This window comes from Anopheles gambiae, chromosome X (assembly GCF_943734735.2).
Source record: "Anopheles gambiae chromosome X, idAnoGambNW_F1_1, whole genome shotgun sequence".
In the NCBI taxonomy this organism is placed as follows: domain Eukaryota; kingdom Metazoa; phylum Arthropoda; class Insecta; order Diptera; family Culicidae; genus Anopheles; species Anopheles gambiae.
Window position 1 is genome coordinate 6,137,047 of NC_064600.1, and position 23,743 is coordinate 6,160,789.

At 49.1% G+C, this 23,743-nt stretch overlaps 1 protein-coding gene across 3 annotated transcripts in view; it reads right to left on the reverse strand.

Annotated features, from left to right (window-relative positions):
* The window catches only part of LOC11175606 (hornerin), a 44,044-nt gene extending 21,107 nt beyond the window's left edge, over positions 1 to 22,937 (reverse strand). The window contains exons 1-2 of one of the 3 annotated variants that reach the window (XM_061651674.1): positions 22,802 to 22,937; positions 21,062 to 21,512 (exon numbers count right to left, since the gene is read on the reverse strand). In XM_061651674.1, coding sequence (XP_061507658.1) covers positions 21,062 to 21,067 — 6 coding nt within the window. In that variant the 5' untranslated portion in view covers positions 21,068 to 21,512; positions 22,802 to 22,937. Of the gene's footprint in view, positions 1 to 21,061; positions 21,513 to 21,676; positions 21,773 to 22,791 lie in introns of those variants that run through there. The other 2 variants (XM_061651686.1, XM_061651679.1) reach the window with 2 other exon arrangements.
* Between the last annotated feature and the right edge of the window lie 806 nt (positions 22,938 to 23,743).

Sequence of the window (23,743 nt, forward strand, 5' to 3'; positions counted from 1 at the left end):
GCTGCGGGAATCGTTGGCGTTGCGAGTGCTGCGAGTGTCACCACTCGTGACAATGTTTGCATTCGATCGGAGTTTCATTCCGATAAGGCGAACCAATAGCCCAGGTGTCGGTATCACCTTTGCCCAGTTTTTTTTTTTTTTTTTGTTTTTTTGTTTTTTTTTTTTGCAGCAGCAGCAGGTAGACCAAAGCACACTCCAGCTACGCTACACGGTGTTTCATCTTGAAGAATCGGTTTGCTGACGCCGTTCTGCCAATCCCTGCCACCCTTGCCGACACGGTTGCATTCTTGCTGTGCGCTTTCGCGCTACGCTGTCGGCCTTTCGTCGACCCACTTCCAACACGCGCCAGCATCGTTAATTGATGCCTGGGAGGGCAAAACAGCAAACAGCAACAGCAGCAAAAATGCCATAAACATTTTTTTTTCCTTTTTTCGTGGAAAACAGCGAGAAAACATATCAAACGACAATAAAGGGGGGGGCTCATAAACGAAATGGAGAAATTCATTACCCGGTGTGACCGTATCCGATTTTTCAGGCTTCCGGTAGGCGGCGCTGAAAAGAATGATAATAAAACAGGCCCACGCAAACAGACCGGCAATGCATCATTCATTCCAGCGAACCCGCTTCGCTTACATTGAGTGCTAGAGCTGGCTAGAGGGGGCTTAAAACCAAGCGGACACCATAAAAACCAGTCACCAGACCAGAGACATGCCGGGCCAGGCAGGAGAGCCCAACACCAAACAGACACCGTGTAATAACATTCGAATGCACTCAAATGGTAATGCCGATTATAATGGTGATTGATAGCACTCCGCCACAGAAGGTCGAGGAAGGCAAGAGTCGGGGGCGGTGTCGGACGGCCGCAGGCCTCATCACGTTACAGTTGGCATCAAAGTTGCCAACGCTCGGGTTGGGGTCGTTGGGCCGATTTGTGTGGATTCGGGTGGAACTGTCAAAATTGATAATTAATCGCACTGAGTGGTGCACGGGATCGACAGGCACGGACAACATTTACGACACACGCTTCAGTGCGTGTGTGTGTGTGTGTGTGTGTGTGTGTTGGGAGGGAGCTTGCTCATAATAGACACCAATATGGTAGCAATTAAAGGGAATTTCCATTAGCTGGAGTACTTTAAGTGGGTTAAATGCGGGTGTATGTGTGTGTAGATTATTATTGCTTTTTGTTCTCACTTTTCGTCTTGTTCATCTTTGGCCTAATGACACACAATAGGCGCTAGCGTGATTTTACTTTCACAAAAGATGCCTCTTAAAGAACCAATTTATTTAAAAAAAAGATTAGAGAAATATGTAGATACAAGACTACTAAATTGGCGTATCTTGAGTGTTGCGTTCGGAAGATATTTATTATCTTGGCTTTACATTCTTCCCGTTGAGACTAATATTTACTGATAGATCAAGAATCCAATAGCAACCTGACTTTTCAATACCTAAAAATCCAATAGCTATAGCAACTGGACTTTTTAATACCTAAAAGGACTGCGACAAACATCCTCTCGATGTATGTTAATTCGCATCTGTGCAACTAGATTTAGGACGCACTGTAACCAATGTGCTTGAATTGGTGCAACAGAAAACAAAACAAAAAAAAAGCGAAAATCAATGACAGCGATGAGCACGAATCAAACAGGATTGCATTGGATATGCGTCGCGGCAACTCATACATCATACATTATGGATGTGTGCATCGCTTGCAGCTGCAACCGAAAATAAAAGAGCGAACTGTCGCGCTAATGAAATTTAAAACCGTTTGCGATGAGATGAGCCAAACAGCAACGGCAACTGCATGCCTGCAGCAGCTATTTTGAGTTAATTAATGTCAATTTTGTTTGGGTTTTGTTGTTTGCGAAAAAGGCGAAAACAAACAAAATTACACACCAACAGTAACGGAGCGTCGTAATCCCACTGCAACGGAAGCACATTGCGCAACACACGGCCGCACGGCAAATGAGCATTAGTTCCGATTAGCCATTAGACCCCCTCCGGCGACCCGATATTGATCGGACACCGCCCGGCCCGGTGTGGATTAAGCCTTCGAAACGCTTGTTGCGGGGCGATCATCTCGTCACAAAACGTCGACGTCAACGATCGCTGCACGATTGCGGCAAGGAACAATGGAACAGCCTTTCACTGGCAGCTCACGCGGCATTCAGCGACCGAAAGTGGGGTAAAAGAAAGGCTGCCGCGGAGAGCCGATTGCATAACGTGTAGCTGAGTGCACCAGAAAGGCCAACCAGCAAGCTGCATGGCTCGAAATTAACCGCCACGGGGATGCCATTTTTTGTTTTGTTTTGTTTTTTGGAGGAATGTGCAAGGTGACACAGAAGGAGATTGCTTGGTTTTTTGGAGCAATGTCAGGTAATGCGGTGTACACGTACGCGTACGTACTGCTCCAAAATTACGTTGCTGATGCTGCTACTGCTGGAAGTTACCGAACGTATTAACCAATTTTGGACATCGGAAAATTGACGGACTCTTGGTGAGGGCTAATGCGCGGCTATTGATCTTCGTGCAACCGCACACCTTACGCAACTGGCCTGGCTCAATTCTAATCGTCCCGAAACAGCAACCGCGTCAAAATCGGCAGACCACGAGCCGTACCGTAATGAGCCGTACTGCAATGACTTTCACGCGAAAGTAGCGAAACCGAGATGGATGATGGCAGATGGTTGGCGCAAGCCGAAGCTTTCTACAAACACAACAAAGCGCCGGTCCCCTGCAACTGGTGTAGATCATCTATTTATTGTGCTGCGGAGAGTTGAAAGTCCCATCAGTGTACAGTGGTGATTACGAAGATAATCGTTCATACACCACGAATTGCGCTCCGCGCAACCGAACCTTTCACTTGCCACCTTCGAACCCGGTGCCATAAACGAAAAGCCTGGTATGGAAGGTATGTGTGGAGCCAGGTTGAACGAATCGCGCGAATGCGCTACTGGGGCAGAGTTAGGTAACTCTGATTCAGATTATTGAATCTGAAGGAATCTTTTAAATGAATAAATGGATCGGAATCGCAAAGCAATGCATAAAGATAACGATCCATAAAGATCTATAAATCCCTCTGATGATTCATGACTCTCTGAAGATGATCACGAAAATCACGAATCTTTTGATATTTCTGAGATATAGAGAGACTGGAGATTCATGATAACAGCTACAGGGAGATTCATGAACTGCATAATATACATACATCTCCTCCTACCAATATGCTCGTCGTGGGTTCAAGCCTCATATGAACCCGTTCGGCCGTACCAAGGATTGATTATTCGGATGTGTGCTACTATATAAATCTGGAAAGCCTGTACAGGCGGGCAAGACCGCAAAGGTCGTAGTCGCCATAAAGATGTCTTCTTCTGATCTTCTGAGTTTCATAAATACTCTGAGATAAAAAAATACAAGTATAAATATATAAACCTTTGAAGATGGGTATTTGGGCTATTTGGGTTCAGGAATTTCTATACATTCACGAATCTTTAGAGATTCGTTGGGAGTTTCGACAAAATCTCCATGAAGCACAACACTAGCAGTGATGCCGAACCCGCTCCAGTTGACAGATGGGCGAGACAAAGTTGGGCGTCTGTAATTTGTTTTTAGTTGACCCAATTACATGCGAATTGCTTGCCCAGAAAGGTGAAGCAAGTAAGCGAAGGTACTCAGCTCCTCCATAGGGAAAGAGAGAAAAAGACGAAAATAAAACACCAAACAAAACCAAAAACTTGCTGGCAGGATCTCGTGAATAATTCAGCAGGCTCGTACCCTTGCAAACTCATTACCAGTTCTGAGAATAGTTTTGATATCCCACATACACACACACACACACACATCTACTCAGACAGAAGAGCAAGACGAAAAAAAAAGAATCTCCCCCGGGCAAAGCTCGTTATTTCAACCGACACTACAGCACGACCTCAAGTGATTCTTTTCCACCGCCGGCTCCGGCTGGTGTCATTCGGTGTCTTCGCTCGCATTGCCATATCCCTTTTGACGGTGGCAATAACCAAAACGCTGTCAGTAAGCATTTCTGCCTGCCTGCTCCCGATATACCGAATAGGCTCAATTACGGTCGATCGGTGTGAGCAGTTTTGACGTGCCGAAGCGTTGCGTGGATGTGCAGGCCCACAATCAGAATCCGATTAGAGTAGTCCGGTAACGAGTGTGTGAGTGTGCCTTCCCACCCTGGAGAGTGTCGAAGATCCGGGCGATTGGCGTGGCGGAATCCTGCACTGAAGCAGACACGCTCGCACTCGTGCTTGCTTGGATCCCTGGAGAAGCTATCCGAGCAGAGATGAAACGGGCGCATCTTTATTGGCTCAATCGAAAACCCACTCGTTATGTTGCTGGAGCGCGTTGCGATGCGTCGCATCTCTTATTCGGCGAAGCTGTTTTCACTTTAAAGCTTGAAGTACACCGGGCTCGTTCCTTCTGTTCCTATTCCTGGAACTGAAATCCCAACTAAACGGTGCCGAGAGTAGCACACCGGAGGATCATTGGGATTCTGAAGTTGGTGCTTTGGGAAGATGTCGCGTGATCGAATTTCCGACTGTTGAGATGACTCGTTGAGAGTGCAACCAATCGGGTCCAAGTGGTTGTTTGCGTTAACGGGTAATGGCTGCATAATCTGTACATAGACAAACTCACAGCCAGCACCGGAGTTCACTGCGGTTGACAATGGGCCACTTGTCACACGCGAAGTGACACTTAAAAAGCAAAACCAACTGCACGAGCGCCGACACCACAATTCGTCACCGTTGCCATTCATGCAATGGGGCTTCCCCTATACGGCTCGTACCTGAGATTATCCCGACGCGACAGAGCCTCACATCCAATCACGCGGCATAATCCTTCCGCAGCGCGGCTACCTGCTGCAGCCGATCGATTCGACCATTTGCATACGTCAACATTTCTAGCGAGGGGTGGGTCGTTGTTGTTTTTTTTTCCCCCCGTCTCTGGCTCCCCCAAACCCTGTTGGTGTGAGTTTGTTGCGCATAGCATCCCGCTGTGTAGTGTGGGTGGCTTTGGTTTATTACACCCGTACCCGTGTATTATTGCCATTTTCTGCCACGTCCTGTCCTGTTGGCGGAGAGAGGGGGAGAAGCGATTGATAAGCGTCACGTACACGCACAACCCAGGGGCACACGTGCGAAACACGGCACGGCAACACGATAAATGGTCCGACGGCACGCAATCGCCCACCCAGGACCCCGGCCAAATCACCGACCCAGAAGAGCCGTTTTTAGACTATCCAGATTCGTCGGTGGGTCTGGGCGGCTCCGGGGACAACATTGGCGCGTCCGGGCATTGGGTCGTTTGGTCCGGTTCAACTGCTTTCGAAAAGTACAGCTGATGGAAAAGTTTCCAGGTGTTCCTTTTTTTTTTTTTGTTTCGTATTACAAACTATCGATAAAGGAGTACCTAAGGATCTTGATTTTTCTGTTTTGCTCTGTGAAATCCCATACCATAGAACGTTTCCCATCTATCCCCGATGCAGCGAAACGAAGGTGAGAAAAAGAATGCAATGAAACAGAAGTTATGAGCTTTTGATCAATGCTACGAAATATAGATTCCCGGTTGCTGCACGATAGTTCCGTCTGTGGACCTTTTGTGAGTATCGTTCAAACTTCAACGTTCTGGGCTCATCGCACTGTAGCACACCGTTTCGCCGTGTGCATTCGGGCAGCGTTCGGACCTGTTTAGTTCTTCCAACTCTTTCAATGAGCTGCATCTTTAAACTTTCCTCCCGCTCGGTCCTGGCACGATACATCGCTTAACCTCACCGTCTACTCGCAATCAACCGGCAGACTTTAGCGGACCCGAAAACCGCCACCACTAGCCAGCTGGGGGAGGGGAGGCGCAAAAGTTTTCCAATAACTCAAAAACGCTCATAATGAACATCACGATCCCGAGGTACCGGAGCTGCTCCAACAACTGGCAGCAGCGAGCAATGGGTAGGGTGGGCTGTTTCTTACTGCACCCGATGCCCTGGCCAACCGTCGCTCCAGTTGTAGGCGCACCAAAGACGCTCGCTTTTTGATTAAAACTTAATCCTGAAATGGGTATGCTAATGGGGTGACATAACCATCCCAGTCCTGAGAATGGGTGAAAAGGATATTGAAAGCTATCACTGCAGTCCGCCGCCCGGTGCCATGGACATTGCCAACCGTGCGGGCATTCAAGTGACGGATGTAACGGCACCGTTCGGCGATGTGTGCTAGCGATGTGTGCGGAGTGCCATGGCCACAACGCGTCCAGAAGGCAATAATAGAGCCTGGTGCCTAGTGCATTACTCGCAGCCTTCAAAAACAAGGCACCCTTAATAAGAGAAAATTGCAGGAATTACACCCTTGCACTATGGCACTAACGGCCCAATAACGGGGAAAGAGAGGGCGTGTGTGTGTGTGTGTCAGAGTGCAGTAAAGACTCCATCCACCGCTATACACAAAGAAAAAAGCCGTTTGGAGAACTTTTCCCATCTCGTTGCGAGGAAAGGTATGGGGCCGTTAAAATAGGGGGCCCCAACTAGTTGCGGAGTGCGCTTTTGCGCTTACGCTGATGGCATCGTTGTCGCTATCAGGACGATGACATGCTGCGCCAGACATTTATCACTCCCAGCTTCCACGCCGCTGGAGCTTCCACCGGGAGATGGCGTACGGTACGGAAGCGGTCTGACACAGGCTGCAGGTGTTCGTCGGTCTGCCGGGGTGTGTGCCGTGCCATATAGCGATGAACGACTCCATCAACCAAGTGCGAGTGCGTACAGCACAGCAATGGCAGGCTGAGGCGGCATCCAGTAACAACAACAACAACAACAAAACAAACACAAAACACACCGGAGAAGTACACTCAATACCAATTCTGTTGACGATGTTCCACGATGACTGGCAAGAGCGAGTCCAAGCGTGGTACCGTCAGTAGTTCCCGACTAGTTTCAGCCCAGCAAGCGGAAGCTGCTAGACAAAGGCACGTACCGGGAGGATGATTTCGAGCGACTCCCCCTCGGGAGGAATACCCTCAGGCTTCCCGATGTAATGTCTCTGCCAAAGCAGGCACTATCGAAAAAGGTAGAACTGCCGAACCTGTACGCGTTTTGATTTTATGGAATTAGCACTCTCGCTCTGCCAGCCCCCCAGCGAACACCACCTCATCTGTTATGCATGCGGATATCGCCTGCTACCCCTAAACGCATTAAATCGTCCCCGGGATCCCGGTCCTCATGTCACCATCATTACCACGCACCGCGCTTCGGGTTGAGGTGGAATGGAATAGAGCATCGGGACACCAATCAAACCGAATCGAAAACCGCTATCGCCAGAAAATCCATCAAAGGAACACCACCAGGACGAGCCAGCCGTGTTTGTCAAGAAGCTGCTCGAGAATCCAGCGTTCCAAGGGACTACACTGCTGGCTGCGAGAGTATGCCGACTGGCTCAGGCTTGTTTAAACACTTGATTACGATGCTTCTAATCGTTACAAATCCGAGCTGACCGAAGGCTGCCAGTGCTGTTGAAGGTTCTCTGTTCTGAGCGCTGTTCTGTCCACCGTACCCGGTGATTGTCTTCCATACTGTTTTCCCCATCACTGTAGCGCCTCGCCCGGTTTGTGGCAATAACTCAGTACACTCCCCTCCCTCAGTGTTTGTGTGTTTCTCTGAACGGGTATTTAGGGGTAGTGGTGTGCTCTTTGGAGTGCCGAGGCTCTGAGCTCCGAGTCGTCCGGAGTCCTCCGTAGTCCACCAGAGTAGTCCGGTTGACCCCGGATGACTACGTCCGACTCCGACGCCGGAAGACTTCGGGTGACTTCAGACGACTCCGGCTGACTCCAGACGACTCCGGACGACTTCAGGCATTTCCAGGCAACTCCGAACGACTCCGGACGACTCCAGAAGATTCCAAACCGGACACTGGATAGTTCTGGGCGGACCCACCTTGAGGAGTTGGTTCCGAAATTTCCAGAGTCGCATCGGAGTCTACTCCGAATTTTTGTCCCACATTACCCATCACTAGAGTCTAGAGGCCGTACGCTAGAGAAGCTACCATCTCCGCTGCTTGAGTAGCAGCAGCAGCACGCTCATGATCAAACAAAGGCGAACGTGCGGCTCGAAATCGGTTTTATTGCGAATGAATTGAGTACACACTGCCCGCACGCTGCTCCCACTACCCCGTGTCTGGTCTGACCGACAACACGGTGCCGGCACGGCCGGCCCTATCATCCGGCAGGTAGAGCGCTTCTGGGTGTCGTAGCGAGTCGTACTGTCGCATTAAATCAAATTTCTCGACGCAAAGCAAAGCACACTGCTCGTGCCTCCTGTGCATGTGTGTGTGTGGCTATGTTACTCCTGTTTTTTTTTTACTACTACTACTGCTGCCGTACCTTTTGGGTGATAAAATTGAAACCGCTCTCCAGTACGACTCGCCCCCTCGTACTGCTTAACCATCGCACACGGATGCGAACCGCTTGCCTTTTGTCGATAATGCACGCACACATCGTGAGCATGTGTGTCTGTGTGTGTGTGTGTGTGTGTGCATGAGTCCGATTTGCCGTGCGAGATTAGTTTGTTTGCAAGGTATTCGGTTCTGTTTTTTTTATTTGCTTGCTTGCTTGCGTTCGTCGCTTCCATCTTGCCTGGAGAGTAGCTCCTGAACCGGACAAGTCTCGTACATTGCTGCTCGGCATTGTAAGCAATCAGCACACACACACACACACACTCAGTCCACTGTATCGAGTGTATCGGAATAGAAAATTGACACTTCCCAGAGATTGTGGCGTATGGTCGCACACGCGTGCAGCAAAACGGGATCGGATGGCGGCCTGAGGGCCCTATTGCCCCCCTGTGCCACTATTGCTCGCCCGCCTGCTGTCTGGGGGTGTCCTAGGGGGAAGGGCTGGGTCGCACAATCGATGGCACGGACCATTTCCTGTCATCGAGCTTGCGAGCTAGGTCGAGTGCGAGCTACGACGGCACAATCAAGAAGGCGAAACGGTTGGCACGAGCATCGGCCCATATTGGCCAGCTACTCCATCTATCTCCACGCGCACTACCACGCAGCCAGGCTTGACCAAGAGTACACACACACACACACACACACGCTCTGGTAAAGGATATGCGTTACACTCCCTGCTGCAACCCCGTCCAGTCGAGTGTCCGGGGGAATATTTGGGCGCAAAATATTTGTTCGCCCGAGCAAACATGCCCACGCAAACAGACCTGGTCGCAGGGGGTAGGGTTGAAGCGAGGCTGGAGTTGACCTTGTCCTCGAGGCGACGGTGCCCATTTTTTGGGCATGGTAGCTGCACACACACACACACACACACACACAGACATAAAAACATGAACACAGGAGGCGTTCTTTGTCCGGTGTGATGTGTGTGACCAGAAACTCAATCCGGCTTCTTCAGCCACACAAAACCTGGCAGGCCTGGACTGCATGGCCTACGGCTCTGACACACACACACACACACACACACACACACACACACACACACACACACACACACACACACAATCACTCGATATGCCAACGCTGGCTGACGAAGTATCATGCGTTCCCTGCTATTGCCCCGCAGGGCCCCGCACGGGTTCTGTTTTCGTTGACTGATTGGTCAAATGTGACGATTCTTCCGGACTGTGCTACGGGGGATGAGAGTTCAGTCTGCGTTTGCTGCCTTTTTTTTTTCGGGGAAAACAAAATATCACGTCCCCGGCATCCCCCTTCCCAACAAAGCAATCCCGCCATGTGACAATTTTGGCCCGTGAAGCCATTTTGGCCCTGGTGACTGACTGGCGCGCCTTCGACGCTCGTGCCCTTCTGCCCTTACTACTTGCTAGGCAGCGGCAACAGCAATCGTACGGTGCGGGAATCCTTTACCGTCCACCCAAACCTGCCACCGGAGCAGCTCCGACGAACATTCCCACTGTGACCAATGCTGCTTTTCCTATTTTCTGGTGTTTTTTTTTGCAGTTTCTCTTAACTTCCCCAAGGGAAATGGGTTTTGCGTCGAGGAGTGGACAGATCTGGGGAAAACCCTCCCGAAAAGCGACCCATAAATCGTGTCCCATTCCTGACGTGTGGCAACAGGGGAAGCCATTATCGTGTTAAGCACTTTTTTTTGCTGCTGCTGCTGCTGCTGCTACTGTCTGTTGGGAAACAAGACGATGCGAATCTTCAATATGCTCCAGAAGAGTTGAAATAGTTAGGGGAGGAGACGGTTTGCTGAAGTGTAGCCCAGGCTCCAAAATCAAATACATTCGTCACTTCCTGTGCCTGTGTCTCGGTTGCATAGGTGTCTGTAGTTTGGTGAGAGCTCTGCTAGAAACGCGTCGAAAGAGAAGAAATCAACCAGGGAACGGGTTGCTGGATGTACTACCATAATTTATCCTCCAGGCAAACCTCCGCTCAACTATTGAATTTCTAGCCCCTGTCTGTCATTACGTCACAATCGTAGCGTTCAGCGAGTATTGGCAGCAACTACGCTGGCTTTGCATGCACACTTGCCAGGGGCGGTCGAGCAACTTTTCCATTAAGGTGAACATTAAACTCTACAATCATGACCGATTTTTTCGTTTTCTTTTCATTTTTGTCGTTTCCACCCTATCATCGGATCGAAGATCTCGAAGCACCGGTTCGAAGGTACCTAGCGCCGGGGTGCACATTGTAGACAGTTATCTTCTCCGTGCGCCGATATCTCGCCCACGCTTCGCCCACTCCTCCACTGGCAACAGGTGACACCAACGGGACGCAGGCACATTGATCTTTGTTCGCCTTTCCGGGAAACAATTCGACGACGACGCGCAACTTTTCCCGCTGGAATTGATTATTGCAGGTTATCGCTTTGCGCTTCCTGCCGTGGGGACTGCTGATGGATGCAGGAAAGCGCTGGTAGTGTCTTTGTTTGGGAAGTGCATGTAAAAGTTGGTTTGAATTTTCAAAAAAAAAAAAGAAAAAAAAATCACAAACCGATAACGAAAAAAAAACTACGAAAAGGTGTAACCGTTTCGTCGATTGCAGTGCAGAAGTTCGAAGCCATATTTCTATCGCACGCTTCGGTGTGTGTGTGGGTGTACCTGTGCGATCGACTTCTTGCGAGCGGAATGCAAGTCCTTGTCCCAACTTCGGCAAGTTTCGTTTGTCTAGGGAGGAATATGTTCCATTTCTATGAACCTCGAGGGCGATGCAGCAGCGAAAAACACACACACACGGGTCACAAAAAGCACTGAAAAAGGGCGGACATCAAACTCTGTCGAAACGGGTTCCAGGGTTTGAATTCTGGGGCACCGTGGAGTCGGCAAGCAAAATTGACATTCTCCAGGCGCTGTTCTTAGTTTGTGCACATACGGAAAAGGGAAAACAAAACAAAAAAACAGCGAGCGGGAAGATAAACAGAAAACACACTTTTACCGGCGCAAAACAAAATCCGCCCCGCCGTAGGGCAAGGTGTGTTTGCCAAACCGGGCCCGAAAGCGGGGGTTGGTGTATCGTCGCGCGCAGTACGAGTGACGAGCGAAATTAAAATATTTTCCAGCGTCTATTGCCGGCTGGATCGTGTAAAGCCTGGCCTGAAAGGGTGGAGCAAATTGTAAGACTACGCGAGCTCACCGAAGATGATTAAGGATCGTGTTTGCTCACGCCCAGCTCACGCGACTTTCCGGCGTAATAGTAAGTGAAACGAGCGGGCTCGCTTACACTGGCAGTAAAGCGACACTTTCCGATACACACGGGACGGCAAATTATCGTTTACGTCTAATGCCGCTTAAGCATCTCAAGCGCTTCAGGCAGCTCATTTCCAGTGGGGCGGCAAACACACACACACACACAATAAGAAGCTTAAGGAGAGACGGGCCAACCGGCACAACTTCCAGGCACTTCAGGACAATTACGGTTCGCTTGACAGCATTTGTGTGTGTGTGTGTGTGTGTGTGTGTGTGTGTGTGTGTGTGTGTGTGTGTGTGTGTGTGTGTGTGTGTTTGTGTGTGTGTGTGCGATTTTTATCTTTTAATTTAACACACAAACCATCGCAACACCTTGTACTGCGAAAGTCCTCGTAACTCTTTCGCTTCGTTCTCCGCAAAGGCTCTTTCATCAACTAGAATATTGTTGTCAGTCGCCAGATACGCCTTTCCAGCTAGTGATGGGCAATTCCTTCCAGTAGAGAGAAGTAGAGATTCAATTCTGAACCTGAATTACAGTGCCAATCCACAAGAAGATGCTAAGATGCCTAAATATCAAATTTTTCAGATCTAGATATAGGTAGATCATTCAAATTCAACATTTTTCACAGTGAAGGCAGGCAACCAGATGTTTCTTCTTCTTTTATTCTGATGTGGAACTAATGTTCCTGTGAGAAAAAAATATTTCAAAAAAATAAATTCCCAAAATATGGTTTATTGATGCTCGTTTTGCACACTCCATTACATTGAAGAATAACAATTAAAACAGTTAATCAAACAAGTGTGTCCACAGACCTTGAAATGACAGCTCCACAGCATCATCGAATGTGTTTCTGTGCAGTTCAATACTGTTGCCTGGAAACCGTCTATTAAAAGCCCGAGCCAAAAGTTTTCGGAGAACATTTGCCTAGGATACATTTCCAATAAAAAAGATCAGTTCGAGCAGTTCTCATTGATGAAGGAGGTATTTGGGTGCAAGGATTAAACTTAAAGCTCAGAATACCTACACCTCAAAAATAAAAACTCAGAAGCAATAAAACTAAAAGCTGATAGTTCGACTCTAATGTAAATCCTCTAATGAGAGCTTCACCAGCAATCAAGCTATTTCTGAAGAGGTTACCCAAGGTTTAGAAAAAAGATATTGATTTAGTATTGATTTTACAACTTACTTCAATGTATACTTGACCTGTATTCGAGTTCGAGTGCATCATCAGGTTTATTCGTTGCTTGCTAGTTCGTAGCAGATGATAACGTACTCTTTGAGATGATTATCGCTTTGAGTAACACGCAATAACAGACATTCACCAGAGTTTAGCAATCTTTTGGAAATAGTTGATAATCAATTTGCACAAAAAGTTAGGTTCGAAAAGCAATCAACTATTTACACCAGTTGAAGCAACATATGCACATCGCTACGTGTGTATCTAGTGTATCTGCGATACATGGCCTACAAGTGAGCTGGAAGAAGCAACGCCTTGCACTTTGTACTTAATCACTTTTCGCAACATTCTATTCACAACCGTAACGCCACAACTCCATCTCCAGGCGCCCCACAAATAGAAAGGTGACGTAATTTACCATCAACCAACGGTACGGTAGAGAATGTGAGCTGCTCTTTCAATTCAACAGCTTCACGTGTTTTTCTTTTCTTTTTTGTACCCTGTTCTTCTTCTGTTTCCTCTCCACCGCAAATCACTTTCCGAAAACGTGCTCGCTCGTGTGCTTGCGGCGAGGTTGTCGCACTGTCGCATCCAATCGACTTTTACCCCCTTTTCACGGGATAGACGACTGACACTACCCGAGCAGCTAGTTACCGGCGTCTGATCTGTGCAGCTCTTGAGGCGGCCGGATTGAAGGCAAACAAATTAATTCCTGCCTGTGCGGCCCAGCACGACTCCAGCATACTCCGATACAGCCCGCGACACGCTTACGCAGAAGAAAACGACTAAATCGCGAGCTCCTCCCGAATGCTCCCTTTCTGGCATTATCCCCTATTACAGGAAGGTGTCTTTAGTAGAGCAAGCAACGAAGCCCGGGACGCCCAAAGTGCCGATGCCAATTCTCTCCAAAGTGTGTTTGTGGAAGTACACAAAGAGTTTGCACAGCGCGCTATGAGGTGAACACCAATTAGTTCGCTTGCCTGTCACGACGCAGCAATGCCACAGCCGTTGGCAGGCGAGACGGGTTGAAAACTCGCCCAAGATAGTGTCACTTTAAGTAATTTTAATAAACCTTCACCTTCGGTCGGCTGTCGCCGAGGACTCGGCTACGACTCGCTGCAGATAAAGGAAATAATTTGAAAACCTACCGCAACACCCACAAACATACGTTGCGTAAAACCTAGAACCTAGTGCTGGAAGGCATACGTTGCTTTGTTGTACTTGCCGCCGGCCGCAGCGAGCACGCGTCCCGGAGCATCATGGGCAATGATAAATGAATATCGCGCGACCGAATTTCTTCGCTGCATTTAGACGACGGGCCACGGGGGGGGGGGTGGCCCGCGAGCTGGTACCGTGCAGTGCAGTACCCCACCAGCTTGCCAAGCACGCCAGCTGACGGATGTGTCAGCACGCGCGAAAAGCCATTGTACCATCCACCCATCTGTAGACGGCAAACTGCTCTCCCGCGCTTGATCTTCGGGAGGAGCGGTGCGGTGTTTTAATGAAGATTTATTAGAACAGACCGAACAGACAGCGCCGAAATGCCGAAAACATGCCGAAACGCCGGTGGCTGTTGAATTATTGATTTCGTTAGCGCTGGCTGCGTTGTCGCTCGTTATTATTACAGCGCGATTGGTCGATAAACGGTTTCTGGCGGTTGCGGAAGACGTGAAGCGACGGTCCACGCGCAAGCTAATGGGCAAGCGTACTGCTCGAGGCAGAACACTGCGGCTGCTGGCCGATTGGAGGGTAATGGGCCTTCGAAATGCAGATTTGGAGGCCAAGAATGTTTGCCCGATGTTGGCCGCTGCTGGGGTGTAGCTTTGATAGATGAAAATAAAACATCTGTCACACACACAACAACCAAACAAAAAAAGATAGGACAAAGAACTCCACGACACGTCTTTGGGACGTACATTGAAGTGCAATTAGTTCATTTACAGCACGCCCCGGTTTTGGCCACCTGTAGTCACTCTGTGTAACAGTTGTAACACTGGCGACACTACAATAACGCACTGGGCTGCGCACCATTCCATCCTCATTAAGTATGCTGTCTCCCCCTCGGGAGTGGTGAATGCACCGAGAGAGCTGCCTAAGCTGCTGCATAATCCTTTCCAGCACCAGCAAGTACCAGGCCCCCGGAAGTTTGCCGGAACCGCCGTGGCCGTGGCAAACTTTTGCGTTTTTGCTAATGCCGAGATCTTTTGTGCGGCGTGCAGCACACCGGCACGCCATACAGTGGTTGGCAGTGTGGAGGATTCGCTTCTACAATTCTACAATCTACAGTTGTTTATGCACGGTGTGGAAAAATACGCTTCTGAGCGTTGGGTAACTTTGGGTACTGGGTAAATTATCCAATAAACAACTACCAGTAAAGTAATTTGAATGTTTTCTCTTCTGGTCATTCGTATCATCATCATATAAAAAACGGAATAATATTTGATTAGTTCGGGGCATCCCTAAATTACGAAACGTTTTCAAGATGGACATAAAGTACATTCTTGCTTTACCATTCGTTACATTAGCGATATAGTGGAGGGACACAACCCCTTGTTCAAAACATAACACACAACAGCAAGCTTGAAAACCTCAATATGAGGTATATTTAATTAAAATTGAAGTAGTTTAACTTGAATAAACGACCAAGGTGCATTAAAGAGATCAGGTGGTGGAGTCTAGAACAGTTTGACATAAGGTTGCCGGGACTAAAACCTTTGAGTACTTTATTTTAACTTGTTCATGGTAAAACATAAGTATTGCAGTACAAAACAATGCAAACGAGTGTCAATTCACGAATTTATTGCTTAATATACTGTGTTCTCAACATATTTAAAGATAGCAACACAGGAATCTTTTTTTTTTGCTTCTTTCCGCATTCATTCCGCATTATATACGAGACATAAGGACGATTTAAGTGACATTTAGTACTCTTACTTGCTTGACTTGCTTTCGTGGCTAAAAATATGCTCAACTCTATTCGTTACTATGACTTATTTTTCCAATAAAATCAATAAACATACAAAAATGCACATATTAACCACGAAATCTATTCTACTTGGATGTCTAAAATTGAATGATTTCAAAATGTTAAAATAACCAAGCAACTCAACAAACTCCAGTTATTAAAATGTTCAAATACCGATGAGAATCACCGGTTCCGTGATTCAGAATAACCTAAAAAATCGGACAAAAGAGTCGCATATTTATCATTTTTGCGTTACTTTATTTATGGATGATCCCTTACTTATCAACCGAAGCATAAAACTTCACATTTTTGCATGTTATAGATGAAAAATAAATAAAACAAAAAAAAAATTCTCGTGCATGCAACCTTTACATGCAGCATGTACCCCGTAAAATAGCTTTCTATTAGAATTAATATTCTAATTAGAATGAATATGAATATTCCGTTCCACAGCATCTTGACAACCTCTGACCACAAGGGTACATTGCTGTCATTGCTGGGTACAAAAACAAACACAAAACGCAACTCCAACTGCACTCCAAAAAGCACGGCTTGCAAAGTTGAAGGTGGCCAGGCCAGCAAAAGCAACCGCTCGCGCAAAGTTTCCTCTGTGTGCTTGCTGGCACAGCAGCTCTTCCGCCCAGCCACCGGTGTTTCGGAACCAGGCGTCATCCGGCGCAATGCCACCTGCCAGACCAACCAACCAACCAACACGGTACACAAAGTTTTGCACACTTCTGCGAACGTAGAGTGACAAACTTGGGGGGGTGGGGGGAAGAAAAAAGCAAACCAACGACGAGTTTGGGATATGACAATTATCAAGCCGGCCCATTCCGCACGTGTGAGGGCATCGGTGGTGGCGCTCGGCGCATAAAATATTACACAATTGCACGTTTATTGCACACTCCGGCCGTACCGCGCGTGTGTGTGTGTGTGTCTTCGGTGCTGCCCCCGCGGAAAGATCCGTGAAGTTAGTCGGAAGACGCGTTTTAGCCGCGGGCTCGGGCAGGCCCGTGCGCTTAGAAACGGATATGCGAGGTGTGCGGACTCGAAGGTAGGGGTTGAATTTATGTTTTACCGCATCCAAACACCAATGCAGGTGAAGTCTTCGAAAGGGTTTTTTTTTCCTTCATTTTTTGTACTTGCACAGCCGGCAAACGATGGCGCCACATGCAGCCGATAGCGGTCGATATGTGCAGGTGAAAAGCGGCTTTTAATTATCGTCGTTTTGCCGCTCGGGAAATGTCTGCCGCTGGTGTGCTCGTTCGAATGAAAAAGGGGGGGAGGGGGGGTCATTTCAGGTTGATCGGATTTTGGGGCAAATGTTGCCTCGCAAAACTTTTTGCTCGCTCCAAAAGCATTCGCAGCTCTTGCAGCCATTCCTGAGGACATCCGAGGGCACTGGGGGGGGCGGAATGCCGAGCTCGAAGGTATAGGGTTTGATTTAATTACTTTCGATTTGCGGCCCCGGGACGACTGCCACACTATTGCTGGCACAGGGGTGGCCCTAATGCCTCGAAGGCACTGATGGTTCTGAAGAAGCAATATCCTTAAAGTCGATACCCATTACGGGGCGTAACGGGCTGGGGATTACCCGGTATGGCAACCAAAATCGAGTACAGGCTGCTCCTCCGACCGGGGGTGGGAGTGGGTCGGTGGTCAGAATAATTCAATCAATAACCAGCCCTGCACTGCCATTACCAAAGCCCGGCCATTAGCCAGCAAGATTCGACAGTGCGCCCAACTTTATCGGAGTGCGGAGACTAACTTTATCGGCAAAGTTACGGCCACCACCCAAGGACGGGCTCAACAGGCCGGGCGTGCTTGAAGCGGACCCCGTACCAGTGGTCTGCAAAGCACAGTGTAGGCGGGAGTGAACGGAAAAAGTGAATCAAGCTCTGCCGGGCTTGCGTTGGAAGGGCAGAGCACCGAAGCAACTCCAGCAAACCCAACATCCCGCTCAACAATAGCTGCGGAATGTGCCGCAAAGCATCGCTCACCCGCCCGGCATGTATTATTCATTCCGCTGCCAGTACGCTGCCGGTTGCGAAAATAGTGCCTCCGCCCTTTCCAGCCAAAGACAACGACGACTAGCGAGTCTGCCGGACTTCCGCCTTCTTTTTTTGTTTTAAATCACTTCCAATTCCCGAACCTTTACGCGCGTCGACGTTTTATGACGTACACCGAGCAGCTTTCCACGCGTCAATCAATCCGATTCAGCCCGGGTTGCGGGTGAACAAAGGGGGTGGGCGAGCTTTGCTGTAGAATCGATAACGGCTCGATACAGCTCTGCCGGGCGGGCGATAATGGCCATTTTCGCCAACGAACGCGCGATTGGGGTGGATATACGTAGGTTCCTCTTGGTATTCTTGCCATTTGCCGGGGCAGCCAGTATCGCTTTGTCTGAAGTGTGTGTGTGTGTGTGTGTGTGTGTGTGTGTGTGTGTGTGTGCGGTTTTTGGAGATTCGTGAGCCGAGGGACTCGGGTACACTGGGAGCAGCTTCGGACGCTTTCTGAGGGTTTAAAAGAGGAGGGGCAAAAAACAGTCCAAACTGACCGAAAAATGGACAACACAAAGGTCCGGAGGGCACTAGTGGGTGGGTGGGACCTGCCCGGGACGCAAACTTATATCACTGACCCGTATCGCTCCAATTATTGTCCTTGCGGGTTCAAACCGTCCATCAAACGACTCCGGCTGGGTGTGTGTATTCTGCCCGATGTATCTGTGACGTGCGAGATTTTGACTGAAGTCCAATTTTGAGTGAAGCGGATCTGGTCGAACTTGTCCGTCTTCCCCTGTTTTCTGGTGGCTGTGCTCCCACACACGCTCCGAAAATCAGGAAAGAAAGATGGTGGTCTTTGTGTCGTGACGTGGGTTTTGCGATGCCGTCCCGGAGCCCGCAGAATCTGTCCGGAGGATTCCACTTTCGCCTTCGCCTTCTTGGAAAAAAAACACAGCACAGCATAACCGCACAGCTGGGAAAGTGCTTCAACCATTCGGGGCAGTTGCATAATCGACGCCCGTTTGAGCTGTTGAGGGGTGGAAATAAAAACAGGAAATTCTTCCCCAAAACTGCAGACACACTGCACTTACGGGGCACACTGCGGTGCAGCGTTGCATATCAGCATGTCCAGCTCAAAACGTAACAGTGTTTGAGGACCGGAACCAGCTCAAAAAAAAAGCACAGACACACACACACACACACACACCATTCGGAACGGTTAAGTCACACCGGTTCACGCTATCGGCACGCCAGATGGTGAATGTCAACTCCGTCCGGTTACGGGCGACCGACTCTGAATCTCAGGCTGAAGGCGGCTTTCACTCACCTCGCCTCACTGGATTCAGTGGTCAGTGTGTGTGTGTGTGTGTGTGTACCAACGTGCGTGAGGGTTTGATAAAGCTGAGCTTCAAAACGTCACGATGACGCAACGGGCGCATTCGTGGAAGTTTCTTGGAGTTCAACTGAACCCAACAAGGAAGCCTCGGAATAGTTCCTGCCGTGGGAATAGTTTCCAGCAGCGCTGTTCTAGTAATTACTTCTCTGCCTCCGTCCCTTTTTGTGAGGTTTTGTTTCCGAACCCCCAAGTACAAAATTCGCCCAATGTTTTTTGCTGTACCTAATGTATGCTCCTCCAATAACTCCCCGCAATTATATTCACTCCTGATGCTAATTCCATGGAAAACACACACACACACACAAACAAAGGACCTAAATGTTGAGTTTGTGTTCCGCCTGCCCAGAATGACAGTCAAACTAACGAGCGTCCGTACCGCTGCAATTAATCATTCGCAAATATGTTTCATGAAATGCTATCCATTTTCCCGTGCGCGCGCTGTAATCAAGTTGGCACGGCAGCACCCGTTCCAAAAACCAGAAAGCGACGCTAGATGATGCGCCCGGGCGTCCGTAATGGCGGCGCGTTGCGCGTTGCTTGCGAGGAGGCGGAGTTTGCTGTTGCATACGGCTGTTGCAGCACGCCGTTGGCAAAGTTTAATTGTTTATTCAGAACAAATTACGGTACGATACGGATCGGGTTTCCAGCGGTTGGGCTGACTTCTCGAGCTGGTTTGTAGTAATGGTCAGCCCCATCATGAGCTTTGCGTCATACACGGATACAGATGGAGTTGTTTACAGACACACACACACACACCCACTCCCACACAAAGCAACACACAGGTAAGGGAATCACGACAGTAACCCATCCGCAGTTTACGGATACGCGCGTTGATAAGCCGTTTCGGAGGGGCGAGTTAACTTTCTCCCGGGCGCTGGGGTTGGCTTCGCTGGTCAGCGTCGCTGGCGGTGGCAGACGCAACCGATTGCAGCGTGCGCCTTGTGCGAAGTGCGTGCTGCACTGCGAGTGTTCATCCGCGTGATGGATGGTAATTTGGTTTGAATGCAGCAGAAGCGGAAGGCACGGGACAAGAAAAACCGGCTCCACCATTTCCATCGGTTGATTGGTGATGATGATGATGATCGGTGTGTGTGTGTGTGTGTGTGTGAAGTGGAGGGAGTATGGTCCTAACCTTACGTCACACACGCACACGCCCATTACGTATAACCCGCTCGTTAGCGCTCGGGGACGTGCGGCGGGTACGGTAACGGACCGTTGCCACTGTTTACATTATCGAGTTTCACTTCAGAGCCAGCGAGTGGTCAAAGACCTCACGCCGAAGATGATGCCGGCGCTGATGAGTCCAAAAACGGACAAGGACGCTGCCGAAGACAAGGGTTGGAAGCGAGCTGGGGCAGCAGCTAATGTACAACCGGAAGCGGATCAGGGGCGGCCGCGCAGGCTTAAGCCTTCGCTTTCATCGCCTTTTAGGCGGGCTTTAATCTTTCTATGCCCATTTAGATCTCTCGCTCTCTGCATCTCTCTCTCTCTGTCTCTGCTCAACTTGTTTTATTTATTATCGTTTGGCGATTGAGGACTTGCGCTTTTTCTCTGGTACTGGTTGTCTTCAAGATATGAAAGCATGCCAAAATACACACTCACAAACACACGTACACACTTCCGGGACAATGAGGCATGAGCTCATCGGCCTCATCGTGATTGTTTTTTTTTAATGCTACTGGCGTTGAAGCATTCTTCAGCCGAAAGGAGAAGTTTATTTTGGTGCTGTTTGTGGCTGAGAGACTTGGCAACATTTGCCTACCGCAAACATGCAAACCCCTGCCAGAGGCGAGAGTGCGAACATGAAGCGCAAACAGCGCCAACGAAACAACGTCCAGAAACCCCCAAGCTAATTACCTTCATTGTGCGATGTGTAGTCCGCAGCTGGTCGGCTCGAGAATCCGCTGGAATTGAGGCTGATCGCACCACGCGGTTGCGTTGAGGTTTGAGAGCGGTTTGAAGATGGAAGTGTCCAGCGCGTCCGCACTAAAAAGCGACGCTCAAAATCACACCAACACACACGGAAACAGCAGGCAAAAACCGCAAACACTTTCACTGACACACACACACACACACACCAGGCGGGCAGGTACCGAAAAATGGTCGAAACGCGTTGTGTCGCACGCGAACAGCAACTGATGTCTCGTTATCACTTTCCTCGGGTAAGGTATGTGTCGCACGCGCAAAAAAAGCACACACACACACACACAATACAAACACCACACAAACACACGGAGCACACCGGCCCGATTAGCACTTCTGCGCAGCAAAGACACTTCTGTTGATGCCGCTGAGGAACGACGATGAGCTGCGATTGAGAACGGGAGAAAGAAAGTAAAAAAATAGGACAGAATTAGAGAAGGTATTCAAGCGAGCACAAGTGTAGTACGTAGTCGGATCACTGGTGGATGTGATGTACTGTCGGCGCCCCCCCAAAAAAAAAAAAAAGAAAACAATACGTTTGTCACCCACTCGGAAATTCCCACAGAAACAGAGCTGCTGCACGGCTGGCCGTACGTGGAATGACAGCGTTGGCTGCCGAGAGCCGGGAAACCCCAGCGCAGAAGAGAAATCGTGGCTTATCCCCACCGCCCAGCGAAAAATCTACGGAGCCATATCTTGCCATGGAGAGATTGGCAATGAGATGCATTTTTAATCGGGATCAAAAACAAAACAAAAAGAAGAAGAAAAAAAAGCACTTCATCTCCATCTCCATCGCAGCGCCTGCATATTGATGGCATCGAAATCGGGCCTTTTTTTTTGTAGGTCCGGTACCGTACCGGAAACGCCTCCGATCGCGCACCGATCGCGATAAAAAGGTTACGGGCGCGTACACGAACCAGAGGTTACGTCAGTGGACCGAGCAGCAGCAGCAGCAGCAGCACGTCATCGATTGAAAAGGAAAGTTTCGCGTCTTGCATGCACACTGTACTGCCACGCAAACACAGACACACCGGGCGAAGCCCCGTGCCGAAGCACGAGTGTGTCGAATATTACTCAACGATAGGGGAGGGCACGACGGCACACAAGACCTAGTTCCCCAGACCAAGTCCAAAAGCAAAACAAAACAACAGCAGCAACAACAACAAAAACCGCAATATGGCCAACGCGGTGAAAGTAATTGGCGCGACGAGCGTAGACGACGAACCCCCCCCAATGGAGAAAGTACCAGCGCGAAAGACGCGCACCGGCCGAAGCGCAGAGTAGCGTGCGTTTTGACGTGCACGCGGGAAGCCGGAAGATGTAACAAACACACACACACACACACATACACACGCAGACACACATATACACAAACGCCTGTACGCCAGCACGTGCGAGTGGCGCACAGTCGCTTCACAGCACAGGCGGGGAGTTGCGCGAGAAAGCGCGTGTGTGCGAGGCTTTGATTGCTGTTTAGCGGTCAGTTTCGGTTCACCAAGGCCGTACTCTCTCTCTCTTTTTCTCGCTGTCTCTCTCTGTGTGTGACGTGAACTGTAGAGATTCTCGAGGTTGTAACACCAGTTTACCAGCACCGGAACAGTTCCACCACTTAAGCTGCACGCACTAGATGCACTGCCACCAAAAATTAAAAAAACCACACACACCTCAACTAACCTGAACTCCGGCCTGTGTGTGTGCTGTAATACGCCTTTCGCTTGATTGCAGACGGGACGTTTGTAAGACGGTGTAATGTGCACCAAACCGATCCTTCCAGAGACGACGGTTTCCAGCGCTCGAATGACTTGCCAGTGGCCGCGTGTACTTCGCTTTATAGACCCCCTCCCTCGCTGCCGGCAGCGGTGGCTTCGGGTGGCCTGTCGGGCGATCGGGCTGCCGGCGGGCACACAGACGATCGTGCACTTGCAGGCAGGGGTGAGATGCACAGGGGGAGGAGAATTTTCGGTTTTGCGAACGTCATTTTGGATTAAATGATGGTTTTTTTGTTGCTTGTTGCTTGTTGCTGTGCTCAACGAGATTTTTGGGGGCTTTGCTGGGAATGCTGGGCGGTATAGCTGCACGCGCAGGATTTGGCAACATTGCTAATGGAGATGGTGGCACGGGGCCCCAGCAGCATCCTTGAAAGAGAGAGAGACAGGTGGGACGGTTAAGTATATTGTATCGTTTATCTTTGGTGGGTCTTCTAATGAGCTGATGTTCTGCGAATGTATGGGCAAGTGGGGCAAGGTGGGTCATGCGAAGGGTGTTGTCTAAAAGCTACGAACATCAGGTGTGGCTGAAACATCTCTGCTATCAGTACGTAAATTGAAATTCCTGAATTGAATTGAAATATCAGTATGTAAATTGAAATTCCTTTCACAAATACATGTAAATCTGTGTAAAATATTTGTGGATGGCAACAACTGCCGAGGTAAACCATAAAATGGTGAAAGAATTGAAAAAGAGCATACTTCTTCAATGGTGAGTTTTTCAGAACTAATGGGTAGTAATTGATGCGAATAAACTGAGGAGACGCAACAGAAATAAAAGATTTGCCCGTAGAGTTCATTGTCTGAGATCCTTTTTAATTTAAGAAATAGAAAGCTCCAACACCGGACG